General features: G+C 34.9%; 1 protein-coding gene across 5 annotated transcripts in view; it reads right to left on the bottom strand.

The window, feature by feature from the left end:
* Window positions 1-25848, bottom strand: part of LOC105214547 (filamin-A) — a 97715-nt gene that overhangs the window by 35228 nt on the left and 36639 nt on the right. For 2 of the 5 annotated variants that reach the window (XM_054236088.1, XM_054236083.1), the window contains exons 3-12: window positions 12468-12612; window positions 11643-11978; window positions 10416-10430; window positions 9299-9390; window positions 7937-9229; window positions 7489-7875; window positions 6704-7270; window positions 5204-6008; window positions 4672-5127; window positions 4434-4569 (exon numbers count right to left, since the gene is read on the bottom strand). In XM_054236088.1, the coding sequence (XP_054092063.1) occupies window positions 4434-4569; window positions 4672-5127; window positions 5204-6008; window positions 6704-7270; window positions 7489-7875; window positions 7937-9229; window positions 9299-9390; window positions 10416-10430; window positions 11643-11978; window positions 12468-12612 (4232 nt within the window). The remainder of the gene's footprint in view (window positions 1-4433; window positions 4570-4671; window positions 5128-5203; window positions 6009-6703; window positions 7271-7488; window positions 7876-7936; window positions 9230-9298; window positions 9391-10415; window positions 10431-11642; window positions 11979-12467; window positions 12613-25848) is intronic. The other 3 variants (XM_054236084.1, XM_054236086.1, XM_054236087.1) reach the window with 3 other exon arrangements.

The raw sequence follows: 25848 nt of genomic DNA, 5'->3' as shown, positions 1-25848 counted from the left end.
ACCAGCTATCACTAAACAAATCACCCTTCAATATACACATGACTTTATTTAATATGCATTTTGGTAAGACTTTCTTCATCATTTCCCACGACTTCTTAACGCTCGAAGTGGCAAATGTCACTTGACGTTTGCCAATCAATGTGCGCGTCAAACGCGAGCACTACACAACCCAAAATAAATACATACATATAAGCGAAATATATCTTATTTCTCGTAAATTATATGCACATATGCCAGATTATATTATCAACATTGTATATCAGTGACAACAGTCACCGCACACACGTTGCTAATCTTGAATAATTAGCAATTAGACAGCGACTACGCGACTGTTTTTAAAATAATAAATTCACAAAAATTTGCGTTTAATTTTTGTGTTAAAACAGAAGAAGAAGACTTTCAAACATATGATCGCTGACTTTTCATACTTCTGTATATAAATATTTGTGTTTGTTTATGTTTTTGCGTGCCTTTCATTTATGCCTAAGTTATTTGTTAAGTTCTGCGCGGCTGCTGACTTGGCGCGTGATGGCGGCACATTTGGGCGCGATGCCCAGTAATGAGCATGCCAATAATTAATTTACCATTTCTGTGCAGCGTATTTTTTAGGCAATTTTGTTGATATTTATTGTTCATACCTTCACTATGTACATATACATATATATATGTTTATAGACGAACAGAACTGCCATTTTAGCTATACAGTTTGATAATCAACAGGCCCTGCTACTTGTCTTCGTGGTCAAGTAAGTTTTGCTTTAAATAGTTTCATACTTTCGTTGATTTTATTTATCAAGGTTTACAAGGTATATTTATTTATATTTTTCCCCTCATAGGCTTCCCTGCATTCCTGCTTTTCTAAGACTAGCGTTAGATTATGACTGACTGTGTATGGCAGCCCGATTTGTTTTTATTCGACTGCAATGAGTATTTTTCTTTTCTTTTCACAGTTAAACATAACTTAACCCACACTTACTTAACCTCACTAAATCTTTTGATGAGAATGTTGATTGAATTCATAATCTAATTGGTATACTGTCTTATATATACATATAAAGGATATTTGTTTGCCCATAATGCAAGTGACCGCCGCGGCTGACTCGAATAAATTCAAGCTGAGAGTCCCGATTTTCGACTACTTTTTGCAGCTAACGTACGGAGCAATAAACGTTGTTCCGGAGTTAATCTGCTCATTATGAAATGGCAAGTCAAACTGAGTATGAATCAAGTAACAGCTGTCAAAATGATCTATCTCGAAAAATAGTGACAAAAAAAAACACATTTCGCATAAGAATAATTGTTAAATTAAATTTTTAATAGTGGTCCTAAGTTCTGATGAGCTTTACTCTTGAGATTCAAGCAGTATTGGAATACACTTTTCAAAACTAATTTATACCTCTCATATGTTTAAAAAGCTCAACCGTGTATTTATTTGCCGTTTCAGTGTTCACCATTAAACTACTGAAAAAATGGGGTTTGGATCAAGAGGCTACATGGGTTTCATGGCTTCAAAAAATCTATATTTTCTATAAGATTCTACAAAATCTTTAAAATATTGTCCGAAAATTTCAAACCGATCCAATAGTTTTGGAGATACGGTCGGTAAGAAGTTGCGCGCTTCAGGGTGTTTGGCTGTCACCCAAAACTTCAAACGCGTTACTCTCACAACTTTGTTTTCAAAGTCGGTTGTCTCGGTGTTCTCGAGAACTGCTCCACCAATCTTTATGAAATTTTAGGCTGGTCTTTACAAAAACTTAGACGCAGGATTTTTTTTTTCAATTACAACGCACCCCGAGAGCTCGACGGAAATGACGTCACAAAGCCAGAGTTTGTAATAATTTTCTTCAAAAATTTCAGTAATTCCTGACTAATAGTGTAACGTTAAGGCGATAAAAAGTTTGGACTAAATATTTGAATTTTTTTATATTAACAAATATTTTGAACTAAGCCCCTTAACCTGTCTAAAACACTACTTAGTGTTTATGAAAAAAAATTATTCTGTAACTAAATTCAATGAGCGGTTCTTAGAGTTTATATTTTTCTACAGAGTTAAAAATGTAGAATTAAATTCAAAACGATTTAAATACCCGACTAATAACATGCAGTTGCTTATAAGCAAAAGTTTGTTTTTCGAGGTAAATGTGCTATAATTGCCTCCAATTTAATATTACACTAGAATATTATACTGGTTATAAATATTATAAATTTTAAAACTTGAAATTTAGGAAGAATAATATTATTATTTTACTTACACTTTGGAAAATGAAAGCTTTCTGTCTCGATGCTACTCAATACTAATATTTCGATACGTTTTTAAAGATATTTAAAATAACGGTATGGTTCTAAACTAAATAAAATTGCATTATAATGAGCAGGTGATATTATTTTGTCTCTTAACTGGTTCATAAACAATATTTCTAAGCTCAAATACAAAATTATGACGAAAATACAAGCAGCACCTTTCGCATTATAAAATAATAGTGCTACGTTGAGTGATGTACTGTCACTAATGATATCATTAGTGAACGCCTAAATGTTTATGAACACTAAAATTTTTATATATGTATGAAGAGAGTTTAAACTGAGTGCCTAAACGAATTGAGGTGAAATTTTTTTTTCTGAAATTGTAAATTTTTAAATAAATTCCATAGAAAATTAGGCGTAAGAAAATCTATATTGACCTAGACACTTTTAGTTATTTTTGAATATTAGATTTCATGTAACTACAATGAACTGAGTTGCTTTATATGTAGTCTACTGTAAAAATAATTATATTGTTATTAGCATTTTTTCATGTTTTGCTTATTTGCTTTGCGGTAGAATGTATTATTTGTAAATGAAGCCAAATATTTAGTTTTATAGCTAGACGCATTCATTGGCGGGACAGTCGTTTGCAAGCGCTGCGAAATGCGGTCCGAGGCAATTCAAAATACGATGACGTTGGTCAAATACTTTTCAGTGTTGTTACGTACGTACATATATATACACCTAAGTGTAGATTTACATATATACTCGAACATAAATAATTGCATTTTGCATTCATACGACTATGTGCCGTTCAAAATTGCGATTGCGCTTAAAACAAGGCGTTGCGTAGCACACAATAAATGCGATTTGCTAGAAAGCGTTCATTAAATTTGGCAAATTACACATAACGGTTAACACACTAGAGTGTACACATTAAATTAGCAATTATTTAATTAAGTCTTATTTAATTTTGTGTTAAATTCAACGATTTTTCTTAGAGTGTAGAATCAAAAAAAAAAAATTAAAACAAATTTAAAAAAATATAAAAAAATAAATAAAATAAAAAAAAATAAATAAATAAAACAAAAAAATAAAAAAAAATATAACATAAAAAAAAATAAATAAAAAAAAAATAAAAAAAATATAACAAAAATATAAAATAAAAAAAAAAAAATAAATTAAAAAAAAAAAAATAAAAAAATATAACAAAAATATAAAATAAAAAAAAATTAAATAAAAAAAAATAAAAAATATAACAAAAATATAAAATAAAAAAAAATTTAATTAAAAAAAAAATAAAAAAATAAATAAAATATTAAACAAAATTTACAATGTCTCGTTGCTTGTGTTGTTGTATGTCTGTTTGACTGTCTGTCTCGATTATGTTTGCGCAAACGCACGAACCAATTGCCGCAACAAATTGTTATAATACAAACACACACAAACAACTGAAAAGTGTATGATTAACATAACTGAAATGCATTAATAATAAATTGAAATTGAATTAATTTATGTAAAGAAAAAATATATATATAAATTAACAAGCGGCAAATAAATTTGAAGCATCAAAGCGTGTAAATGTATAAACAAATTATAAATTTCGTTGTATGTAAAAAGCGCGCGCACATTACTGGCAATTTATTGCTCGCTACTGCACATGCTTATTGAAACGAATGACGAGTATCGGGTTTTTCTGTTGTTTTTGTGGTGCTTTTGTAGTACCAAATTTGTTTATTTTCTTTATTTATGTCATATTTCAATGAGTGTTTTTTACAAAGTTCTATAAATTTGCATGAAAGTGTGGAAACAGGTTTTTTAAGTTTTTCTTTGAAAGTTTTCAAGCAATTCTTCTCACTTCATGACCGCTTAACTTAGTAAATTGACCGCTTAAAACATTTACTTCAATTGTTTGCGTGTATTTGTGCTGTAACTGTAATTGGTTCTTACGTTTAACACATGACAAATGACAATTTTCACTTAAAACAAGACAATGACACATTTAAATAAATAATATTTTTTTTAAATTTATTTGTTGTTAACTTTGGTTTTGTTTTTTTTGCTTAATTCGAAAATAATTGCTAATTTAAGTTTAGCTGCGCATACTTCTTGACTAGTGTTACACTCTTGGGGTTGCCATAATTTCACATTTGAAAATTTTGCATGGAAAACAATTTATTTTAAACTACCTTTATGGCGAAGCTACCATTGGGTATGTCCTTGCCGCCGAATTTCACATTGATATCATAATCGCCGGGATCCTTGAGTGCGTAGAAAATGTCGAAGAAACCATCCTTCTCCAAAACATCAATATCAACGATTTCACTGTGAACGAGAGAAGGAAAAATAATAAATATAATTAATAACATTACACGCTGATCCCAGTTTTCCCTATACCACTTTTACATTCCCTAACGCCATACGTACCGTCCGGACTTGTGATCGGTGATCTTACATGTGACCGCGCCATCGCCCGCGTCACGCGCATCCACCGTTAGATGACTCTTGCTGCCTGAGGCTTGTATTTTCGGCGCCTCTTCGACCAGCTTGCACTTCTTCGCCTCACCCGTGGGGAATGCTTCGAGTTTGAATGGTGAACCCTCAATATCTTTATCGCCATACTTGATGCTCACGTGATAGGTGCCACATTCGTCGGGTACAAATGATACCACATATGTGCCGCTGCCGACCTCTTCCATGCGTGGCGCCAGCTGTTTACCCTTCGGGTTCTTGATAGCGACATTGATGTCATCTTGACCGGCCGTTTTGGTGTCGATCTCGAATTCGGCTGGTAGTGAGGCGGGTGTCTTCTTCTTCTCATTGACGCCCTTAACTTTAACTTTAGTTGCTTCAGATTTGGGGAAGACGGTCATCACGAAGGGACTGTGGAGTAGTTGATAAAATATTGCATATTCAGTAAAACTCACAAAACACTTCCACATTCCCATATATATCTTACCTGCATGGCACCTCTTCGTCGGCGAACTTCACTTGGCACGTCAGCACTGAACCCTGTTTGGGTGGCACATAGTGCACCGCATATATGCCATTGCTCTTGTCTTCAACGCGCAGATTATCCACAGGTATGCCCTCCGTGTTGGTTAATTTGACTGCAATGCGTCCGGGTCCGGCCTCGCCGACGTCCACATTGAAGTGGGTTGGCACACTTTCGCGCACTTCACCATGCTCAATGCCGGGTCCGTACACTTTCACCTTGCTGGGATCTACAGTTTCTTCGACCAACACGCGGAACGGCGAGCCGGGTATATGCTTGTCAGCGAAACGTATAGTGATGTCATACTCGCCAGGATCAGTCGCCAAATACTCGACGTCACAGCTGCCGTCACGATTGTCAGTGCAGTTCATTTTCGCTTCGGATGGTCCCTCAATGGCTAACGATAGACCACCATTGCCGGCACCACGTGTTTCCACAGTGAATTTGTTTTGTTGATTCGTCAAACCCTTTTCCAATCCAGAACCGTACGCCTTGCAACGTGCTGGATCACAGCCGCTCTTCACATGCACCACAAATGGCGAACCAGGCACAGGAATGTTGTCGTAGAGCAGTTCAATGGTATGACGACCTGCCTCAAAGGGTGTGTAGGCAACGCGGAAAATGTCATCGGATGGTCCTGAAACAATCTTGCTGGGCAGCACATTACCCTTGGGATCGAAGATGGCGCAGGAGAGTTTCGTGGAGTCGATGTCGCTACCAACTTTGCTCATGTCAACCATGAAGTCCGTGGCTGCATTCATAATGACGCCTGTGGAACGGGGAGGGAGGGGTTATGTTAATGTACTGTTACATAGTGTCCAAATCAAATAACGCACAATATAAATGATAGAATAGAACATTAAAATGCGATTAGTGTCAATGTGTAGGTAACAGCGTTTACACACGAAGCTGCACGAAAGCTAACAATATCGGGTTTTGATTTAATTTGCCGATTTGTTAACTTTTATGTAGCTTCGTATGTAGACGAACTATGGCTCAGTACGACCCAAATAGAAAACTGCTTTCGAATACGCTTCGTAAGTGTTTAGGCAAAGCTTTTGCCATGCGTTCGAGTGCCCATGACTGTATGGCTTACGAACACACGCGGGCGGGGCTTACATGCTAACAAAACAATTATTCATAATTACTGTTAGATTGGTGATTAGTTTGCAAAGAACGAACGAACGAACGAACATATTAAATGCATGGGTTAAGTAAGACTGGTGCGGCTTTGGAAGACCAGTTGTTGTTGCACACAAAAGCGTTTGGTTAATGTGGTAGGCGTTTGCTGTTTTTGTTTTTTTTTTTTATCAAAATTATACAAAATTGCGTTGGCCTTTATGCAGATCGTACTTGTTTGAGTCACGCATGCGCTTGCGGGTTGGCTGACAACAGTTACGGCGAAGCATCAGAACTACATCGAACGCAAACAATTCGATGCCTTCGTAAATTTCAATATCCTACCATGTGGTTGTATGCCTATACCACTCACGCGCGTGTTATTCAGGTTCGGCAGTGGCATTATGACCGGTTGGAATGGTGAACCGCTGATGTGACGTTCGTTGAATGTGATGTTCACGGTATAGTCACCGGCTTCGGTCGGCAGATAGGCGACATTGCATGTGCCATCGCCATTATCACGACAATTGATTGCCGCCTCACAGGGGCCCTCTACGGTCACACCGAGTCCACCTTGTCCGGCGCCACGTGTGTCAATTATGAACTCAGCCGGTTGTGCTACAAGTCCACGCTCCAGGCCGGGTCCAAAGGCGCGCACCTTATTCGAATCACTGCCACTGAGACATTGTAGGCGGAATGGGCGTGGCGCGATCGGTGTACCACCAAAGCAGATGCTCAGCAGGTATTCACCCAATTGGGTGGGTGTGAAATTGACGAGGAATCCCTCAGCGGTGGGTATGACGTGCGCACGTATACGACTGCCCGACGGACTGGTAATGGTGACGGCGAGATCCGCTTTCGGCAGGCCACGCGTAATGATGCGGAACTGCTGGAGGCTATTCAATGGTGCAGCTTGTACGTGAATAAGTTTGTAACGAAAGTTTTTGGGCTTAGATGATGACCTTGTATTGTTCTTGTAACTTGTTGTAAACTATCACTTAAATTGACTGAACCATTGCTATTTTGGTTTTCTTTTTTTCTTTTTTTTTGTTTCGACAATATAACTCAGATATGCATAGGTGAAAAATGAGAGAGAGCGAGATAAAGCATTAAAAGCACTGCATACTTACTTGGTTCGAGACCGTCGACTTTAATCTTGGTAACATCCAATGTTTGTTCCACAAGCACCTTCTGTCCCAGTGGCACCGGTTGACCGCCATAAGTCATGGTGGTAGTGTAGGCACCCTTGGTGGGTGGAATGACCTCCACTGTGTAGGTGCTGTCTTCGTTATCGATGATCCGGCATGGCACTTCCACTTTAGTCTCTTCGTGTACGATCTTCACCTTCAGCTCGGCGTCGCCGGCATCACGTGCATCCACATTGAAATGTGTGGGTGCGTTGGGACGTACGCCAGGTTGCAACCATGGACCGAATGCCTGTACTTTGCTGGCGTCAATTGGCATGCCCACATAGACGCGATAGGGTGCATTAGGTGTAGCCACGCTGCCGTAGTTGACTGCGTTGGAGAAAGAATATGAGCAATCAACTCAAAAGAAGTCTTCAAATCCTTAACTTACCTTCAACTGTATGCGGTACACCAGAAGTTGGTGTATATGTGCAAGTCTTTGTGCCGTCCGCGTTGTTTTTGATATCTACCGGTATTCTCTTGCCATACACATCCTCGACCACAACATCCAATGGCGCTGAGCCAGCCTTTGAGGTATCCACTGTGAATGTTTGTGGTTTACCAATGGTTACACCGTTCTTCTCCAAACCAGGACCATAAGTCTTCACCAGCTCAGGATGGAAATCAGTGCGCGGTAAGATCTGTGCAATGAACGGTGACTTGGGTATGTCTTCATTGTCGCACAAAATATGCACTGCATATTCGCCCACAGCAGTTGGATGGTATTTGACCAATGCAGAGCCATCACCATTGTCGTGACACTCGATCTCTGCTTGCGATGGACCCGCCACAGTAAAGCCGAGTGCACCAGTTTCGCCATTAGTTTCCACAACAAAAGCGGCAGGATAACCAATAACGCCACCACTCAAACCGGGACCATAGGCGACAATAGAAGACTCCTTCTTGGGACCAACCTTAATTTCAAACGGCGATTTTGGTACCTCCTGTCCACCAAAAGTGACCATAGCAACATAGCGACCCTCCTTAGTGGGGAAGTAGTGACACTCGTAGGTGGTACCATCAATCTTAGTCAAAGCAATATTCTGATTGGCACCACCAGGTCCGATTACGCGTACCTCCGGTATGCCTTCACCAGCACCCTCCGTGTAAATCTTGAAGTCGGCATCATCGCCAACACGCACACCGTTCGCCTGCAGACCACGACCCGAAGCGCGTACTTTACGCGCATCCGACAACGGCGCTACCTTCACCGGGAAGGGACTATTCGGTATGGGATTGCCAGCATAGAACACATTAACTGAATGTAGACCTTGCGTAGAAGCGACATATTCGCAACGCCACACATCATTCTCCAATTGACGTACTTTAGCCGCCACCGAAGTCTTGTGATTGGCCGGATCAATGATGATCACCTCAGGCACACCACGTCCGGCGTCTTTAGCATCAATATCGAAGAAGGTAGGCTTGGTGAGCGTAACACCAGTTGGTTGTATGCCTGGTCCGGTAACCTTAACTTTCGAAGCATCACCGGCATGACCTTCCACCTTAACGGGGAACGGACTCTTCGGTATATCACGACCCGAGAACTTAACAAACACTTTATGTTCACCCTCAGCTTTCGGTATGTACGAAATGGAGTAGGTCAGATTCTTATCATTGTTGAAGCGTACTTCGGCACGTTCGATTTTACCATTGGGCGAAACAATGTCCACATCAACGGGGCCTGTGTAGAAATCAGAGAAAGGCAAAGTTGAAAATTTTGATTTTAATTTAATTTGTAAATAAATTATACCTTTGCCAGCGGAGAAAGTTTCCACAGTAAAGTTGGCTGGTGCACCCACCACAGGGCCAATTGGTTCAATGCCAGGACCATAAGCACGTACTCTGTTTGGGTATAGTTTGTAATGATTATTGTTTATGGTCAAGTAAATTATAAAATGGATTTCAAAACACTAAATAAATTGATTTACTGTTATAACTACAACTACAAAATGTGCATTACTTTCAGTGTAATCAATGAATGAGTAATTGAGGTTAGGATTTTTCTAGAAATATAGTACAGGCTGTAGGCTATCCTTAAGCTTTTTTTATTTTTTAAATTCATATTTTTCTTAAACAAAATGTTTTCAATTAATTATTCATTGATTCGCAGAAGTAATTGCGGTATGTTATTAGACAAGTGCGCTGTTAAATGCACAAATGGTATTTACTGCATTGGCTGTTAGACAAATAGCGGCGTTTCTTAACATTATATTTAAGAAAAAATAATTATTTTTATTTTTTTTTTCAAATTCTCATCAATTAGTAACAAAAAATTGCAGTCTGCACTGTTATTTTAGCAGAGCTGTTGCATATATGTAGCAGAGAATACATTAACAGTCACTGTCTAAAAATGCTGTTAGTTAACATCATGTAGCTGTCGCTGTAATTACTTAAATAAAAAATTGCGCCTGTGGCTATGCAATGATTATTACGCGAAGCATTTAGAAAGAACACACACACATACATACAAATGTATATGTTGCTGTTAATGATGAATTATAATTCATTCATGTGCTCATTAACATCATTTTAACAGTACTCGCTCTTGCTGTTGACGTTAAATTCTGTTATTTACTTTAAAACTCTATTTTATGCATTACTCAAGTGGAAACGAAAAATTCAACAAAATATAAATTTTTAGCGTACAGTACATAAAAATTCGGTGCAAAGAAGCAGCAAGTAGAGAGGCGCTGAAACACGACTGTAGCTAGCAGTAAGAGCAAGAAAACAAAATAAATATATTAATTAAATAACTGGTACATGGCGGTTAAGCTGTTCTCCAAACAATAGCAACAAAACAAATTGCTGTGCTTATTTAGCCGCGTTGAGCTGTTACAAATAACAATATGCAAGCATTCCAGACTTACCGCGGTGGAGGAATGCTGAGTTTTACGTTTTATTTTTTCATTTCATTGAAATTTTTTTTGTTTTGGGTTTTTGTAAAAAAACAATATCCAATAAAGAATTTTGAAATACACATGAGAGAAGAGTAGATACAAGGAAGAAAAAATATATATTAGATTTTTAGAATTTGAAAGCCAAAATACAATTTTTATGTGAGAAAAAAATTATTAAAAAATTTAAAAAAATTGTAAATGTTAAATAAAAATATTTAAATTAAAAAAAGAAATTTTAATAAAAAAAATTAGAAAAAAATTATTAAATGTCAAAATTCATGTTAAAATGTTAAAAAAATATTTAAATTAAAAAACGTAATTTTAATAAAAAAAATTGAAAAAAAAAATTTAGTAAATGCCAAAATTCATGTTAAAATGTTAAAAAAATATTTAAATTAAAAAAAAGTAATTTTAATAAAAAAAATTGAAAAAAAATTATTAAATGTCATAAATTTTTTTTTGTATGTTAAAAAAAATATTTAAATTAAAAAAAGAAATTTTAATAAAAAAAAATTGAAAAAAAAAATTATTAAATGTCAAAATTCATGTTAAAATGTTAAAAAAATATTTAAATTAAAAAACGTAATTTTAATAAAAAAAATTGAAAAAAGTGTATTAAATGTCAAAATTCATGTTAAAATGTTAAAAAAATATTTAAATTAAAAAACGTAATTTTAATAAAAAAAATTGAAAAAAAAATTTATTAAATGCCAAAATTCATGTTAAAATGTTAAAAAAATATTTAAATTAAAAAACGTAATTTTAATAAAAAAAATTGAAAAAAAAAATGTATTAATGGTCAAAATTTTTTTTAACAAAAAAGAAACAAAAATAAAAATTAAAAATTCGGTATAAAAAAAGTTTAAATTTATCAAAAAAAAAAAAATCATATTTTTACACTTCACACACAAAAACCAGTTTCGAATTCTTAATAAACAAAACACAAAAAATAACCGATAGAATAATAATAATAAAAGAAGTATGCGCACACACATATACAAATTAATTAAGTAGACAAATAGAAAACGTAGAAAGAATTAAGTTTTGAATTGTAGTTGAAAAATGGTTACGTGCCAGTTGCAGTTAATATTCAGTTTTTAAATGTGTACACACGCAGAAAATTTAATAATTTCATAAAAATAACTGTACTTTTTAGCTTATATAATACAAAATAATGTTTTCAAAATACAAACTCACCTATTTGGATTGGTCTTGGGACGCAATGGCGCACCCTGCTTCAACTTGGCATTGGGATATTGCGACAAGTAGGTCATCATCGATTGTTCATCCACATTGGGATTAACCAACTCCTCGGGTTTGATCAATTGACGCACATTCAACCAGTCATCGGCGAGACCCATAGCCTCGGAGGCATTCTGTACAGCATCTTTGGGATCCCACATTTCCCAATCGGGGCAAAGACCGGGCGCGCAAGCATCTACCAAAGCACCCACCGCCTTACCGGTGGTCCAATCGTTGGTGAAATTGTTGATGGGCATATCTGGGATTCTAGTGTGGATCCAGTTGAGCAGCCTGTAAGAGAGTTGGAGAGAAGTATGGTTATAGTTTATTTTCATTTTAAAATAGAGGCATCTCTTATACTAAGAAATAATTGTAGAAATAGACAATTTTGGGTACGGTTAAAATCGGATTTGATATGAAATTTATCGATAATTTATCGAACCATAAAAGTTTTTATCGATATTTTTATTGGAGTCGGATTATTTATATCGCCTTAGTGATTTACATTAATTCAATTTACTAAAATTAAATTTGAGATAAAATCGATGGCGAACCCAAAAATATTTTTTTTATTGCTATAAATTAAGTGTATATCGATATATTATAGGAGTGAAACTTCCGATTGTTTTTAAAACATGCGATAGAGCTAGATTTCATATTGAACTAACAGTACCACTCATTAAGATTTCTCTAGCTCTCAGTTTGTCATGAAACAAGCTTTTTCTGTGGACACTTGTGGGAAACTCTTCGAGTAGTTAAAATGAAATTCCACAAACTCACCTTTGTTTAGGCGTTGGACCCGAACCATTCACTTGATTCTCATCTTCGCCCTCCCATTGTGGCATTGAAATGGAGTAATGCAAAATAAGCGTCCATATTAAGCCGAGTATCAATTTCAGTTTGCAATCGACGATGTCAGAGGAATCTGAAACAAAAAAGAATATTTTTATTATGACTAAGCGATAAGATAAAGCATATAGCTAAATAAAAAAGAACCAGCTAAATTGCTATGCTGTCTATATTTCTGGCTAAGCTACACTTAACCTCGCAGAAAACACATTTATTAGAGTTATTAAAGAGTTTTTCGTTGTCTAGAATCCAACAGGAAAGCAGTTTTACCAGTTTTCCTAGCTTTCCTTGCCATAAAGTGGCATAAAAGCTCTAATAGCTTTTTAATTGTGGTTGACTCAGGTGTCTTCAAATATGATAGACAGCTATTAAAGTGCTACACAAAACATATTCTAAGAAAATATGACTAAGATAAACATAACCTCACTACGTGGAGAGTTGAAATATGATAGTAAAACAGTGGATTATTGGTAATGATGGGTTACTAAGATGTAAGTGATTAACAGAATTATTGAATTTTTAAAAAATAATATGAAAAAATAAATAACACGTGCCTCAACCAGTTGTCTGGCTACATTTTGTGGCAAGCCCCTCAAAGTTTTGCCAACTACTGCAGCCACCTAACCTGTCATTGATCATTGGTGAGCTCGTCATTATTGATTTGGCGCGCTTAATATTCCGCTGCGAAATCGCCTGGAATGTGCGAATGAACTTGTTTTGTTGCAGTCACTACGTCGAAATGACCAAATATAATAGACCCCAGAGTGGTGAAGAGAGTGGTGTAGCGCTGTAGCTGACACTTGGAAGTGGCCATTAGACATACACACACATGTATGTTGCGAGCCGCAGCGCTAACAACCAGTTTTTCAGTTAGCAAGCAGCAAAGCCATGTTAAAGCCACTTACTTGTCGGCATGTTACTCGGCAACCGGCAACGCGATTTGCCATGGACAAAATCACAACCACTTTGCCGTGACCAGCACATATTTGTGCACATAGACGGCTAGCTAGCTAGCTAGCCAACCGGCCAGTAAGCGAGCCAGCGCGCAAGTAACGTCCAAGCAATTAGCCAATTATGGATGACTTGACCTTAAACTTGACTGAGTGACAGTTGGTTGGTCGCGTGTATACTCCATTACGTACAGCGAATATTTTTTTTTCATCCACGCCACTTTGTCAAATTGTTGTTCAGCGTTTGATTTGTATTTTTATGCAAATACTTTTGTATATTTTTGGTTAAATATGCCTAATTATAGATCGTCAAATAAGCAACTGTTATTGGTATTAAACATATATGGTCTGTCTTTGCCGGCTGTTTTATTGTTATGGTAATTCAATAGCGCCATTCAAAAGTTTGTTGATCTTCATTCATTTGTCTTTGATGGCGGAGATTTTCCAAGATTTTTGTTGGCATTATTATTTCAAAAGGTAATTAAAATGATAGCAAATGATTTATTTGAAACTATTTTGAAATAAATTTCTAAAATATGTGTAATAAATTTTCCTGGTAGTGGAATGTTCGAGAGAAAGTTGCTTGAAGAGTTAAAATATGGCATTCGCGCTTTTGAATCGAGATGTTGAACAACGCGGAGAATGCTATGAACTGGGTGTCGCCAGTGTTCGGCGCATAAAAATAAAGAGGTTGTGCTTCGAGTGAGGGAATTTACAATACTCTACTGCTGATGATAGCAAACAATAAAATAAAAAAAAATTAAATAATATAATGATAATTTTGTAGCGAGGGCTGTAAGGCATACTCAAAGATAAATGGGTTTGTTGGGAACTTAGATTGGGATCATAGACACATTCTGTTTTGAAAATTTTCTTCAAGAAGCCATTATAGGTTTGATTCAAAAGTTTTGAACTGAAAATGGATGGCACAGTCCCTAACAACTGAAAAGATCGGTTTGGATCGTTTTGAGAGAGAGTCAGAAAAATGACAAAGTCGTAGTCCGAATCCGTGCCGGTTTTTATACTCTCGTAACAAAGTTGCTAAGAGAGTATTATATTTTTGTTCACATAACGGTTGTTCGTAACACCCAAAACTAAACGAGTTAGATATAGGGTTATATATAATAAAGTGATCAGGGTGAAGAGTGGAGTTCAAATCCGGATGTCTGTCTGTCCGTCCGTCCGTCTGTGCAAGCTGTAACTTGTGTAAAAATTAAGATATGAAACTTGGCACACTTATTTCTTGGCACCATAGGAAGGTTGTTTTCGAAGATACGCAAAATCGGACCACTGCCACGCCCACAAAATGGCGAAAACCGAATACACATAAAGTGGCATAACTAAGCCATGAATAAAGTCATGGAAATAAAATTTGGTTCAAAGGATCGCACTATGAAGGGGCATATTTGGTTGTTATTTTTTTTTGGAGAAGTGGGCGTGACCCGCCCTCAAATTGGTTTTTTGTATATATCTCGCAAACCAATAAAGCTATATAAACCAAGCTTTCTGCAGTCGTTTTTTAGCCACTTATTAATACTGTCCAAAAATAAAAGAAATCGGATAATAACCACATCCACCTCCCATACAAAGGTTAAGTTGAAAATTACTAAAAGTGGGTTAACTCACTAACGAAAAACGCCAGAAACACTAAATTTCACATAAGAAATGGCAGATGGAAGCTGCACTCACCCACCACTTATGGGTCAAAAACCATATCTCAGGAGCTACTCGACCGATTTCAATGAAACTTGGTTTGTAATAGTTTCCTTACATCCCAATGATATGTTGTAAAAATATGCCAAATCGCTTCACAACCACGCCTATTTCCTATATACCAGAACTTTGAAGACTATCTGAATCGTTTACTTTACAATATATAAAGTAAGCACTAGTGAAGATATCGGTGCAGAACTTTGCATAAATACTATGTTAATAGTGTGGCAGCCCCATTCCAAAAATCGCCGAAATCGGACCATAGGTTTTTAAGGCCCCATATATCGAACACGAGGACCTCGGTGCTTCTAACCTAATATTATGGTTTCCAACTTTCAATGGACTTTATACAATATATATGACGAATATGTGGGTCAAATTTTGTATTATATAATATAAATAAAGTTAAATAAATAAATTGCGAGAGTATAAAATGTTCGGATACACCCGAACTTAGCCTTTCGTTACTTGTTTTAAATTCAAAATGACATAACCAATATGGCCGGAGTTTTTTTGAAAGAATCATCAGAATCGCTTAAATCTTTTCTTCCTAAGAAGATACCATCTTCCTATCCTCTTTTATATTATTTTTTACTATTTTCGCTATAAAGATTCCATAAGAAATCTTTCCCCATACGAATTTCGCCGATCTATACATATAATGGAACAGTTAATGGTGTTCAAATTTGTATTCAAACGCTGTCTTAATCGCCACGCTAAAATATTTTTGGTGAAGAAAATAACCGAAATGCTTGAAATTTAAATTTGAATAGCGAACTGAACTTGATAGAATGCGATCGAAATAATTGTATCAAATTTGCATGCAAGTTCTATGAACTCTAAATTGTAGTCAGTCTGCTTTCATTTTATCTGGGAATTTCTTTTTAGATTGCTTTCAAGCGTTAATTTCAATAGCGAATGTGGCAGAAAGCCTATTTAATTCTATACTAAGCAAAATAAACTTGTTCTGTATTTTTTCGCCGAACTCAAGATTGTTTTCCATAAAAATAAAATAAAAGTGATTGCAACCATAATTACACAGGTAGAAGTAATCATTACCATATCAGATGTAATCAATACCATATCAGTTGTAATCATTGCCATATCAGTTGTAATCATTACCATATTATTTTGAGAAAGCAAGTAATGTCAACATTATTTTTATGGATTTACTAATTAGATACCAAACAAATTGAGACAATTCGCATTAAACAATGAAAATGTTGCCAATACAAAACGGTACATTTCTGTCACCTTAAAGTGCCGTTAATTGCCAGCTATAAATGAAATAAGGCGCGGAAAAGCAAAATGTAAGATCGACAAACATTTGTTTGTGGTGAAAATGCTTTCTGATTAAAAATCAGCGCTTAAATGACAATCAATTAATTAACGGTAATCAATTGTAATGCGACTATTGACAATTGCATCAATGCAGTGTTGCCATTTAAGTGAAGTGAAGTGAATTGTGAGTGCAACAGTTAAACGTTAACTATCTTTACAGGTATATGAGTGTGTATGTATGTGGCTTAAAAGTCAATTATGTGCCAGCTTTAATAAATGGAAAAAACAAGTTCATTATTGTTGTTGTATTATTGGAAATCATTACTACATAGCTGTATATGTATATTTAAGCAATTGCGTGCTCTTGTGCGGCAGCTTTAAGAAAGCGATCAGTGGAAACATATGTTTTTACACAAGTAATTATTGATATACATGCATATAAAGGGTGCCTTTTTAGAGTTGTGGAATATTTTTTTTTTTAATAAAAAAATCATAAAATTTCAAATATGAAAAATTCTTGAAATTCACAATATTTCGATTTTATTTGTTCGAAAATTTTAAGACATTTTGTGTTTGAGAAGAGTTTCGTATAGTGACAAGAAATTTCAAAAAAATTGTTGAAGTGCGTAATATATCGATTTCGATTTAATATCCTCCATTTAGTGTCATAACTTTGAAGTTGTAGATACTTTCGTATACCTAGGAACCAGCATCAACACCGATAATAATGTCAGCCTTGAAGCCTTGAGCCAACGCAGAATCACTCTTGCCAACAGGTGCTACTATGGACTGAGTAGGCAATTGAAAAGTAAAGTCCTCTCTCGGCGAACAAAAACTAAAGTCTACAAGTCCCTCATCATTCCCGTCCTACTTAATGGTGCAGAAACGTGGACGGTGTCAACATCCGATGAGAACGCACTAGGAGTTTTCGAGAGAAAGTTTTAGCGGAAGATTTATGGTCCCTTAAACATTGGCAACGGCGAATACCGCAGAAGATGGAATGAAGAGCTGTATGTGTTGTTCGGCGACATAAACATAGTCCAGCGAATAAAAAGACAGCGGCTACGCTGGCTGGGTCATGTTGTTCGAATGGACGAAAGTGTCCCAGCTCTGAAAGTTTTCGATGCAGTACGCGTTGGTGGAAGCCGAGGAAGAGGGAGACCTCCACTCCGATGGAAGGACCAGGTGGAGAGGGACCTGGCTTCGCTTGGTATAACCAATTGGCGCCAAACTGCCAAAAGGAGAGATGCGTGACGCGCTGTTGTGGACTCGGCTATAACCGCGTAAGCGGTCAAGAAGTGTTTGAAAAAAAATTTGTATAGAATGCAACCTTAAAGTAACTTGTGAAGACCAATTCTTTGTTCTAATACGAATAACGGGTCGACATAAAAGTCCCAAAACGCAGCAGCCTGTTTGTTTTCAAATATGGATTTTTTCATTTACTATGCCGTTAGGGTCAAAATATTTCATATGTTCTCTGTAAGTTCGACGCACGGAATCTGAAATTTGGAAGCTTTTCATTTATAGACTTTTTTAAATAAATTTTCATCATTTTTGAATACTTTTTCGATCTGAAGTAATTTTCTAAATAATTCAGAATGCAAATGTCAGACCATTGTGTCACTTTGACAACATATTCGACAATTATTTCTCTAAAAAATTTATATATAATAAAAAAAAAATTATAGCTCCAAAAAGTGCACCTTATATATTTACAAATATAATTTTAAAAGCTTTGTACATTTATATATTGTGTCATTGCTAGAAATATATGTATGTACGTACATCAATAAACAAATAAATCACACTCGCATCACGTCTAACCCCAAAGCAGTGAAGTAATGCTGTTCGCAGCTAAAAATAGCAACTATTTAGTCATTGTAAGCAGCAGCTGATTACCAGGGTCAAAGGTGTGATATTACAGCTAGTGCGCCGCAGCTTACAAAACAAAAAGCAACAACAACAAAAAACACAACTCCTCGCATGGTCACAATTGGCACGAACAAGGCAAACAATTTATTGCTGTTTAACTTCTTATAAGCAGCACTGAGTTCGCCCCTCTTTTGGTTACTATGCATACCAGAAATGCCTTTACGGTCAATCTGTATGGATATAGAATAATACTTCGCTTTGCGTGTGGAAAGCATATAATGTTGGGTATTTAGCGCATACATATTTATATGTATGCGTGTACGAGTTTGCTGTGGGAAAATGTGCTGCACCCAATGATTGAAGATTGAAGAATAATAATAATATCCATACAAAAGTGGAGGAAGTACTCGCCAACACTTAATTGGTTCGTTAAGCACGAAATGCAGCGGAATAATGAATGAATTAATAAATGCTAAAGGAAAATTAAAATAAAAAATAATGATAAAATGTAGAAGAAAAGCTTAAGTAGTTGCCGTGGTTGAAGCTTTTATGAGGTGTTATTAAAAAAAAGTATTTCAAAAAAAATTATAATTGCAGAAAAATGCCTTGTAAATGCAAATAAACTGGGATAAAAGATGCATAGTTAACAAAATTTAAAATAAAAAAAAAATATTTAATTATATGTGTGTGCTACCTGGTGACGAAACTCAGCAAGTATACTACCTCAAAACCAACCTCAGATCTTTATTTGCGAGAAGTAATCACATCTGTGTATGACTATGTATGTATGTGTGTGTTTGTAAATAAGTGCAGTGTCATTCATTATTCGCGCTCCAACTGTTATTGATGAATTAATTTATTGCTTATCAGCGAATAACTGTGCTTTCACTGAGCGTGCTTTTTATACAAGCACAAGTGTATTTATTTTAAAATCAACAGCAAGTTTATCTACATATCTAACTGTGTCAATGTACTTGTGTAAATATAATAACAATAAGAATATAATTGTGAATATCACATGCAACTAACTTATTTATATAGATATGATGATACACATAAGTAAAATACAAGTCTATTGACATTGTACACTCTACAATGAGCTGACGTGTACTATAGTTGTAAATACTAGAGATGGGCGTAAGTGACGCATAATCGTTGCAATATTACAACTTAAGTGGCTAGAAGTAGTTTTCCTGACCAAATTTTTATAAAAATTATTTTATAATCATTTAAAAAAATTTCGATATTCGAATTCGACTTTTCGTAATTGAGATTATTGATATCACTAAATTTAAAATTTACAAATTTTTTTATATTTTTTTGCTATTATTAATCGCTTAAAATGGAAGAAAGCTGAAAATTGCGAATTTCGCGGTAAAAAGTTAAGCTCGATTAATAGCATAAATCTGGTGACGGTGCACTCCTTTTCGACATACTTAAATGACATATTTATTTATACATGGAAATTACAATCTAACAGCATACCTTTAAATGACCACAACCACTTCTGATTAATTATATCATTCTATATTTTTTTTATACATTCAATGGAAAACATAACCACATATCAGCTACAGCCATCACAACAATCACAACTAATTTTATTTAGCTTTCATGAAATATTTAAATAGCAAACTCATTTTTTTACAAAATAAAAAGAAATTAAAAAAAGACAAATTTCGAAAATTCGAAAATGATTTTCAGTTTTAATCGCGAAATTTTGCAACATAATTAATTATATTTGCTTTTTGTGAAATTTTAAATTAGCAAACTAAATTTTTATATATAAATAATTTACTTCGAAATTTCGAAAATGATTTTCGGTTTGAATTTCGAAAATGATAATGATAGTTTTCGAAGTCTAGTTGAAAATACAAATCAGTAAGCAATATACAAATATTTTAATTGAATAATTTCGAAAATTCGAAAAATATTTTCAGTGTGAATTTCGAAATTTCGCAACACAGTTATATTTTTTTGTTTTACTTTTATATTTATTTATTTTTATAAAAATTATTTATTTCAAAATTTCGAAAATGATTTTCGGCTTGACTTTCGAAATTTCGAAAATAATTTTTATATCGAATTTCTAAAATATGTTGCTACTTCATACTCTAATCGAAATTACAAATCAGTGAGAAATGTACAAATATTTCAATGGAATAATTTCGAAAATTCGAAAAAGTTTTTAAATTTGAATTTTGAAATTTCGCTATTTATGTTAACTTTTTTTTTTAATTTTAAAATAGCAAACACAATTTTTATAAAAAATAGTTAATTTCGAAATTTCGAAAATTATTTTCTGATTGAATTTCGAAGTTTCAAAAATCATTATGATAGTATTTCGTACTCTAGTCGAAAAATACAATTCAGTGTGAAATAAACGAATATTTCAATGGAATGATTCCGAAAATTCGAAAAAGATTTTCAGTTTGAATTTCGAAATTTCGCAACACAATTAATTTTATTTGGTTTTTGCGAAATTTTAAAATAGCAAACGAAATTTTTATATATAAATAATTTACTTCGAAATTTCGAAAATGATTTTCTGTTTGAATTGCGAAATTTCGAAAAAAATGTTTATATAGAATTTCTGAAATATGATAGTATTTCGTACTCTAGTCGAAAATACACATCAGTGAGAAATATACAAACATTTTAATGGGGATTTTTTTAAATCTCTGCCACTTTGACTTTAGTTCTATTTTTCTTGAGACAACTCTTGGTTCTATTCACAAAAAAAGCTCAGTAATTCTGGGGATACTGAATCATTGAAAAAGGATTATTTATATTTCTTCTAGACAGTATCAGTGATATGGGGTGAAAAAAACGAGAGAGAGAGAGAGAGAGTTTACCGTTATACCCCCATAGTACAATTTATGTGAACTGTTTTAAATTTTTATGCAAATTGTTCATTTATTGGTATATTTTTCGAGTCTCATCTCAACTTTAAAACTTTCTACATACATTACGAACTCAAGTACAACTATTTACATAGGCTATATAGAGAGAAGTGACTCGAATCTAAATTCGGGTGAGCTGCTTGCACAGCTGTCATTCGAGCCGGCCGCAATTGGACTAATTTGAACTCGACTTAACTTCTTAAGTGGCACTGAAACTGGTTTCACTTTGCTTTCGGCAATAATTCAATCGCCAACATTTGACTACATAGAGAATAACAACAAAAATAACTTGCGAATTTAGAAATTGTGCGCGTAACTAAAGTGTTGTGTGTGTTTCTGTGTTTGTATTGTGTTTGCAATTTCCAGAAATGCCCATTTTATTCGCAATTAGCAACTCTGCCTCTTCTCATTCTGTTTGTGTTTATTCAAGTTTAACGAATTTTTTACTCTGCTCTTTATTGCTATGTGGGTTTTCGCTATTTATTTTATTATCTTTTTTTCTGTTTATTCTGAATATCTCTTCATTCTTGTTGATTCGTACTTAAAAACGCGTTGTGTTTTCGCTTTTAATTTTTTTGTCACTTTTTTATAGCAACAATTTTGGGTTTGCTTTGCTTTTGCCGTCATTTCGTTTGACATTTTTTGAGGTTATTTGCTTGGAAATTTAAGAAAAAAAAATTTTTTTTTTTTACTATTTTTATACGGTCAGTGTCAGGAACGTAGACCAGTAGTTTGCTTAATTATTTTTTTTCTAGTTCTATTTCTATTTTTGTTTTGTTTTTATTTCTTGTTTTTTGATTATATGTAGATATGATAGGGATAGGTTCAAAATTAAGTGTCCACACATTCGTACATAAATATATGTATGTATTTGTCTGAATTGTGATACATTGTTTAATCGCTCTGAATATCCATGACATCATCGCTTACGTTGAATTCAATGAGTTTTTTGTTATTTTTTATTAGGTAAACATAGCGAAGTGGAGTAACGCATACCTATGAATTTTGGTTATATACCCATAACACTTCTTTAACCACGACATTATCTACCTCAAATATTTCCAATGATAATATATTTACTTTGAATGGATATGATAAATATTTTACTTAATATGCTGAGAATGTGGTTTGCTTATGAGAGCAGTCGGTTCATCGTTGGTATGTGGAAAGTATCTTCATATTTTGTACATGGAAAAGTTGTTGCAAAACGTGAGTATATTTATCCATCTGTGTGTCAATATTTCAGAAAACAAATTAATCTTGCAATAAATCCGAATTATCAGTCGGAAGTGATATTATACTCTTATCCCCCAGGCAATTTTTGTTGAAGTGTGTTTTTTTTTTGAGACGCTTAGCATTTGACAATTTATATTGGCAACTCTACTCAAAACTATTTTCAAATATAAATTTTGTTAAATAGTTGCCAACCCGCCTCAAAATATTTTTACTGTAAATCGTTTAAGTATGATACTCATATTCTAATATACCATAAATTCTTAAATAAAGGGACGCTACAAAAGTAAACCGAAGCGTTATTGGTCAGGCAGCAATCCACACGTACTCCATGAGTCACCACTACAACCCGAAAAAAATTTACGGTTTGGTGCGGTTTATGGACCGGCGACGTCATTGGACCGTACTTCTTCCGTGATGATCAAGACCGGCTCGTTACTGTGAATGGGTATCGCTACCGCTCAATGATAACTGAATATTTTTAACACGAATTAGTTGATATGGACATGGACATTATGTGGTTCCAACAAGACGGTTCCTAAAGTCGCACAGCGAATGTCAAAATCGATTTATTGAAAACCAAGTTTGGTGAAAGTGTTATCTCGCGAAATGGCCCAGCCAATTGGTCGTTCGATTTGATGTCGTTAGACTATTTCCTGTGGGTTTATGCCAATTCTTTTTACTTAAAAAAATCGTTTTGATCTTATTGAGATCACTGTTTAATTATCCCAGTACATTAGATTTCTCCTATAAACAGGGTTACCAACTCGAAATCTTTATACAAAATGCTAGATCTATACATAAAAATAATTTCAATTCTTCAAAAATCAAGAACTTAATTTATACGTATATTTTTCTAAATAAATGCCGAAAAGATCAAAAGGTATTATTATCTAAACACAACTCATGAAATTGCATCGAACCCGTTATCCCATATTTATATTTTATATAAACTATTTTCGAACTGACTACCTCGAAACGTTGAAAACAACCACAACACGTGCGGGATGGGATAGATACCGAGAGCTGAAGAGGGAAACGAGACGCATCTGCAGACAAAAAAAGAAAGAGGCCGAAATGCGTGAGTACGAAGAGCTTGAGAAGCTGGCAGCCAGAAGTAATGCTCGAAAATTTTACGAAAAAATGAAGCGACTTAACGAAGGTTTCAAGACCGGAGTATCCTCATGTAGAGACCAAGGTGGTAATCTGGTAACCGATGTCCAGGGCATACTGGGATTATGGAGGGAACACTTCTCCGACCTGCTGAATGGTAGTGAGAGTACAACACCAGGACATGGCGAACCCGATTCCCCAATCGATGAGGATGGAATAGATATTCCATTACCCGACCATGAAGAAATTCGAATATGAATTACACGCCTGAAGAACAACAAAGCGGCAGGGGCCGATAGATTACCGGCTGAGGTATTCAAATACGGCGGCGAAGAACTGATAAGGTGTATGCATCAGCTTCTTTGCAAAATATGGTCGGAAGAAAGAATGCCCGACGATTGGAATCTCAGTGTGCTTTGCCCAATCCATAAAACGGTCCTGCTTTATGGTGCAGAAGCTTGGGCGATGTCAACATCAGATGAGACGACACTAGGAGTTTTCAAGAGGAAAATTTTGCGCAAGATTTATGGTCCTCTAAACATTGGCAACGGCGAATACCGCAGACGATGGAACGATGAGCTGTACGAGTTATACGACGACATTGGCATAGTTCAGCGAATACAAAGACAGCGGCTACGCTGGCTTGGTCATGTTGTCCGAATGGACGAAAACGCTCCAGCCCTGAAAGTGTTCGATGCAGTACTCGCCGGAGGAAGCCGAGGAAGGGGAAGGCCTCCATTCCGTTGGAGGGACCAGGTGGAGAGCGACCTGGTTACACTTGGAATCTCCAACTGGCGCCGAACTGCGAAGGAAAGAGAAGAGTGGCGCGCTCTCATCGATTCGGCTATAACCGGCAAAACGGTTGAACGCCAATAACATACATACATACATTTTCGAATCAAAACATCATATCCCATAAGGCATACTTTATGCTGTAACCGTAACAAAACCCGAGAGAATTATTGTCGAAACAAACATAAAAAACTAAATACCTAATGTATTTGTCATTTCCGATGCTAAAAATTCACCAAATATGTGATTTATGCAAGTTTCAGTTGCTCAGTTATCGCAAGTGCTGTTATCAAAACTCAACTATTTAATAGTAAACATATTTCAAATAGTCGGCCTCAGTAGCTGAAGAAGTAAGTTTAAGAAAATTTCTTACTTTGAAATATATCATTTCCGCTCATAATATTTAAAAAACATGAACTGGGTCCAATTGTATTTTTTTCATTGCTTATATAAGTCACGTAACGTATTTTTAAATATATAAATAATTACACTAGAGTCTAAATATACATACATATATATTTGATAAAGAGAAATATTATTTTTTTTTTTAATTCTCCATTATGTATTTCAAACAATTTCAAGAGCATTTGTTATCAGAAACCCTACATTGAAAAGGAAAGGCATATATTTTATGTGGTCATTCATGGCAAATCATTTAATAATCGCAACATTTGTGCGGCGAAATAATAGCGAGTTTCAAGGAAACGTGATAAATTATTAGAAAGAATTAGAATTAAACAAAAAAATATTTATAATAAAAAGATATTATATAAATATAAAAAATATTATTATATATAACAAAAAAACAAGAAAAACAAAATCACTAAACCAACAACTATTATATAATTAGTATAAATATAAGAAATAGAATCAAGGTTACTAGGTAATCGTTTAAGCTCTCATATCACATCAACAACTTTATCATCATCAGCCACCACAGCCAGCCACAGACACCGCCACCGCCGCCACAGCTGTTATAAAAACAAATACTGTTACAGTGCTGTATGCTGATCAACAGCAGCTTTAATAACAATGCAATCATCATCAACAACTTCCAATGATTGTCGCGAATCGGTGGCTGATTAAGCTATTGAGTCATGAGTTTCGAGAGGCGCCTAACAACCATTTTTGAATTATTACTGTGATGCTTTGTTGTTGTTTCTTTGTTTCTAAGCAACTCTTTGTGGGCGAGCTGCTGTGTATGGCTCAAAATAAAAACAAAAAAATTAAAATAATTTTTTTTTTCAAATGAATATGTGTCTTAAGCTTTTGTTGTCGCATGGTGACGGCATCGCTTGCGTCATAAATTCATCAGAATGCCCGATGTGCTGGTCACTTTATTAATTCCTCATTTGTTGAATTTATTAGCAAATAATATTCATAATACGCTTAAGCAGTAATCGTTTACTATTTCTGGTTGGTTCCCTAATCGCATTAATTCCACTTTGGACTTTC

Source organism: Zeugodacus cucurbitae, chromosome 2, assembly GCF_028554725.1.
Source record: "Zeugodacus cucurbitae isolate PBARC_wt_2022May chromosome 2, idZeuCucr1.2, whole genome shotgun sequence".
Classification (NCBI taxonomy): domain Eukaryota; kingdom Metazoa; phylum Arthropoda; class Insecta; order Diptera; family Tephritidae; genus Zeugodacus; species Zeugodacus cucurbitae.
Note: the sequence above shows the minus strand (reverse complement) of the source record. Positions and strands in the feature narration are given on the sequence as shown.